General features: G+C 30.2%; 1 protein-coding gene across 1 annotated transcript; it reads left to right on the top strand.

Moving 5' to 3' along the window:
* Positions 1-2,523: 2,523 nt before the first annotated feature.
* Positions 2,524-4,771, top strand: LOC134280781 (cerebellin-2-like). Its single transcript, XM_062763237.1, has 2 exons — positions 2,524-2,674; positions 4,367-4,771. The coding sequence occupies exons 1-2, from the start codon at positions 2,530-2,532 to the stop codon at positions 4,756-4,758; spliced, it is 537 nt and encodes a 178-aa protein (XP_062619221.1). The 5' UTR covers positions 2,524-2,529; the 3' UTR covers positions 4,759-4,771.
* The last annotated feature ends 492 nt before the right edge of the window (positions 4,772-5,263 follow it).

The raw sequence follows: 5,263 nt of genomic DNA, 5'->3' as shown, positions 1-5,263 counted from the left end.
GTCGATACAATGACCTTGTCAGCAAATACGATTTATCATTGAGTCAAAAACTAACTGACATTTTTCATACTAATTGTTAGTGCAATATTTATACACGGAATTGACGACGGATTTCCGTTATTTCCTGATCATGACAAGGAGCACAAGGCGGGTATGACCGGTCAGCAGGGGATGCTTACTCCTGCATGGCACCAGATTCAACCTCTGATGTTTCAGATGTTTGCTCTGTTCTTATTTTGTATTTTTTTATGGACTTTGAGATTAAATGCTATTCGTTATCTCCATATCCTCTTTCGCCATTTGCAGAGTATAATTTTATCCGAGCTATTCGGTCTCGGTGAATATTGAACTTCTCAGATGGCTAAATCATCGTATTTATCTCAAAAACCACAGTAGTGGTATATTATTTATGATGTATACAAAAAAACTTGATAAAAACGAGATTACAAAAAGCTATCAGATGAAATTGTCGCAGATGCTTAAAGCGAACATTTTACAACAAAATTAAAGGAACTTTGACACAGATTTGAGTTATTATTTTCTCTATAATATTACAAGTTACATATTTTAATAGCAATTCATACAAAAACTAATTAAAAATCTTATTAAAAGTTCAAATTTTTTTGGCGGGTTTGATTGAGACATCCTTGCACTTTCACATATTTTAACTTTATTCTTAATCTGTGTCAAGATCTGTGTCCAAGTACCTTTAAAATTTGTTTATTTTTTCCTTTAAACAGCTGTCTTTTTTTCAAATACGCAGCAAAATAACCCTTTTTATCTGAATAACCTCTAATGGTTTGAAAAACTGCTTCTTTGAAACAATTATTTATATAAGGTATAACATGAACATAAAAATCATATTTTTTTTCAAAACTGTCACTCCAATAAATATTTTGAAATAACAAGTACTTTTCAAAAACTCTATGGGGTTAAAATTATAATGCCTCCGAAATGCAGTAGCAGAAACCTTAATTCCAAGATACTCTTTAATATTGTGTGCTTTGGTTTTGGTTAAATTCCAAGCTTTCTTTTCTTCACGACCGCAAATGTTCTTTGTATGAAGAAATTTTTAAAAGAGGTACATGTAAGGTATTGATGATCAAGTTGATGAAACAAGAATATCAGCCTTTTCGTTGTATGTCAACATTTCTTGAGTTTAATGGCCAATATAGTGACCCTTTCAGCTAACACAATACAATCTAACATTAGTTCAAATGCTAACTGGCGTTTTTTCATACATATTGTTTAACATAATTTACACACTTAGCTGTAAACAGATTTTTTGCTATTCCCCGATCATGACAAGAAGCACACAACATCTGTGAACGGTTTGCAGTGGATTCTCGCCTATCTATGGCACCTGGTCCCATCCCTGACCTTTTCTAGCTCTGTTCCATATTACATGTATTACCAAACTGTTTGCCTGAATGTGTTAGGCCAAGGCAGACAGGTAGGTTCTCAGATCGACAAAACGCATTTTTCCCGAGAATTAAATTTTGCTTGTTTTTCTGTGACCTCAAGGGGTTATTTTTAGAATCAGATCAGATGCTAAGAGATGTACTGCTCTGTTAGATTATGTTAGAATGAGCTTCTTTTTTTGTAGTATTTGTTAAGTCAAACATAGTTTGATGACATTATCATTAAGAACTAAAAAAAATTATTCATATGACCACAAAAGAATAACTTTAAAAAAATAAGAGCGGGAAAAAAGAATGTGATATAATAAAAACGTTTGATGATGAGACAATGACATGGATAGGAACAATCCTACCCTGGTGTCGGATTAAATCTTCGGTTGATTGGACAAAATGTCATTTCGATTTCAAAAATTGGGTCGGTTCATAGTTTGACACCAAAATTGAATTTGATTTTTTCTTTCATAGAGGATTATCAATTCCTTGTCTTATTCATGAGAGCAAAACCACTCATGATAATTTTTTTTCTAACTAATAGATAATTGTTGATTATCTACTATCATCTGTAGAAAAGAAAAAAGTTAATTTCATTTTAAAATGAGTAAAATAAAATCAAATCAAAAAAGTTTTTTTTTCATTATCACTGTATTATTTTAAAATTCTCTATATATCGTTTCCTAAAATTTAACATTTTAATTATTTTGAGTAAGTACTGAACTATAGGCATATAAAATACTTTTACGTGCATTCAATAACTATGAATACATTTTTAAAAAATATTTTACACTTTTAAAGAGGAAAACTTTCCAGTTATGCGTCTTTCATATTAGGTGGCAAAAAATTAAAATTGATTTTGCATTATCAATTTGTAAACGCATCTGTTGTACGTGTGCCATATTTCGTTCCAAATTAGTTTAATATTTTATGCACCAATATAAATAGAGGAGACGAAATGAAAAATCAAATATTGTGATGAACCTCTCATTGAAGGTGAAAACTATCTTTTTTTTTTAATGTGTATTATAATTTTAAAATTCATTTTTCATCTTTAGTTATTTTTGGTTATGATATTTTTATGTCACATGCGGTTTATTTTCAGATTGCGAAGGAGATGAGAAACTTTATAATAATTGGTTCCATTCTGGCCTTCCATATAGTTTCTGGAAATATGACCTTCTTAAAATATTTGAAAACTCAGGCGAGCAACATGGAGAAAGGCCTCGACCTTGTTATCAAAGAAGGACTTCCTTCAAATGGTAAACAATTTAAAAAAAAAACCTTTTAAGAATATGCAACATAACTTATTGTTTGTCATGTATGAATATGTATAAGATGGAGGGCTCAGGAGGTTAAAAATGGTTAATAACATTATCGGTGGAAATACATATTAATGGAATATACATGGAAGTATGCTATGTTACAACGCACTTTGAAAAATTACGCACTTTGAAAATTTTTTTCAAAGTGCGTTAAATTTTGGGACCAAGTCAACGCACTTTGAAAAAATAAAATTTCTTTTCAAAGTGCGTTAATATGGACCATATTAACGCACTTTGAAAAACTGTGTATGGATTTGTCAATATTCCTGCAAATCTTAGGTATGATAAATAATTGAACCTGTTTGATAATTCTTCTGTGAAGAGGTTACTTCAGGATGTGAAAGTGAGCGATTTAGTTTTTTTCCATACTTTGAAAATTCTTTCTCGCTTACATGCTTTACTGTACTTAATTTTTTTCAAGTTTCCATGCATTTTATGTAAACTTAAATTTATTGAAAGTTTTCAACGTCATACCAGTTATGTAAACACATATATTTGAGTGTAGCATAGGCATCAGTACCGGAAAGGGGGGTTACATGTAGACATATAAATATTTTGCAAAGATATACATAATATATACATGTATGCATTAAAAATTGGGGCTTACCTGTGGGGTCAACTTTCAATTTGCTACCGACGGCTATGTACAATGTTTAAAAAAAGAGTGGGGATGAGAGACCTTCTACTCGTCTTCTCCTTGTTCTCAATGAGGTTAAATGAGTTCATATACATTTTAACAAGTTTTTCGAAAGATATAATTATTACCATTTGATTTCCTCTATTACTAAAATCTAAGTCTAGAATTTTTATTTTCATTCAAATCTTTTTTTTAAAGTGCGTTAAATGCCTCCATGGTAAAAAATGTTTATGTGCATTCTTAACGCACTTTGAAAAAAATTTTCAAAGTGCGTTAAGTGTGTCCAAAATTTAACGCACTTTGAAAATTTTTTCAAAGTGCGTAATTTTATCAAAGTGCGTTGCCACAATGCTATATTGGAATGTTCGGATTCGAACATTGTCAATTATGGATAAACAATATTAGGATAGGATTTTTTAAATAAATAGTTTGATAATTATATTTTTTCTCTTCAAATGAGTGCGGATTTAAACTGTTATCCGTATATATGCAAAATTTTATCAGAAAAGTTTATATTTTAAATATTTATCATAATTATTTGAAATTAAAATGCTAGTGTATATGAGGCTTGATATAAATTTTTTTTTCTAAAATTAACGAAAATTAAAATATCTTTAACTTTGCCACACTGTATTATATATTATATCGATAACAATATAAACGAGAAAAACATGAATTAGGAATTATACCGTCAATCAATTTCAATTTTCAGATCTTAATGTCGATGTATATATCACAAAGATAAAGAATAAAGTTTCACACTTTTTGTTAACTAATAAAAAGGCAATTACATTTGCGATATTTTCCTAATCAATGATATGGTTATAACTGATTAACTACAGCCTTGCATTCTAGTAAAGAAATCGTATTAACATTCAAATCATTAGTTATAGGGAAAAAGAAATTATGTAATTTTTAATTTTTATTGAAAACAAATACTTGGAAACATTATTTTACTTAACAATAAGTGTATTTTCCATTCATTTTTACAGACATTGTTGCGTTTTCGGCTTATCAATCGGCTGCTAAAAGTTACAAACAAAACGAAACATGGATCTTTGATACAGTTCTCGTCAACGACGGGAATTCATATGAGAAGACAACAGGAATCTTTACTGCACCTTCTGACGGGACTTATGTGTTTACCTGGGCAACATTAACCGATCCAAATAAAATGGCTCATCCTTTCCTGAGGGTTAATGGTCAGTATAAAGGATATGCAGCATTCAATAATGCCAGAACTTCACAGAGATTTTGGAGTAGCGGCTCTAATACAGTTCTAGTTCGACTGAAGAAAGGTGACAAAGTCAGCATTGCTTCCGGATATGGAGCTGCATATGCAAGAAAGAAATTTACCTCATTTTCTGGATGGAAGATGCACTAATTGTTTTGTTTTAATCGACTTATCCAGCTGAAATTAAATTCTAAATGTGAAAAAAAAAACATTGTTGTTATCTTTAACGCATCCTTATTAAATGCTAAAATAAGATTCAAGTTAAGGGAAGTTAAGCATTGATTACACAAAATTACTGGTTCAGTGATTGCTGAAATGCCGTTTGCCTAATACGTATAATGTACGTTTAGTAAGAAAGACGACTATTTTAAAAGATAGGTCATCTTTCGTAAGAAAACCTGGGTCATGGGTAGACATACATTCGATATTTAGAATGTTTAAAGAGAACTTATGGTAAAATAAAAGTAATCGTTTCCACAACTTCCTTGCTAGCTTTTAAATGCTGAAAAATACTAGTATGCACATATATATATATATTTAACGTAGCATTTACCTACTACCACATTGGGTTCAAATAATTATCAAATGGTGAAAAATAATTATTATATAAATAATGGTAATTTTTTTCTTGTGACTGTAAATTCCTAATGATAAG

The sequence above is a fragment of the Saccostrea cucullata genome, unplaced genomic scaffold, assembly GCF_032062105.1.
Source record: "Saccostrea cucullata isolate Sc308-1 unplaced genomic scaffold, CSIRO_AGI_Scuc_v1 ctg5557, whole genome shotgun sequence".
NCBI classification, from domain to species: Eukaryota; Metazoa; Mollusca; class Bivalvia; order Ostreida; family Ostreidae; genus Saccostrea; species Saccostrea cuccullata.
The sequence above is the reverse complement of the archived record's forward strand: the minus strand, read 5'-3'. Positions and strand labels throughout refer to the sequence as shown.

Coding starts and splice junctions, on each gene's coding strand:
- LOC134280781 (XM_062763237.1), top strand. CDS start 2,530: ATGAGAAACTTTATAATAATTGGTTCCATTCTGGCCTTCCATATAGTT. Junction 2,675..4,366: donor AGAAGGACTTCCTTCAAATG/GTAAACAATTTA, acceptor TCATTTTTACAG/ACATTGTTGCGTTTTCGGCT.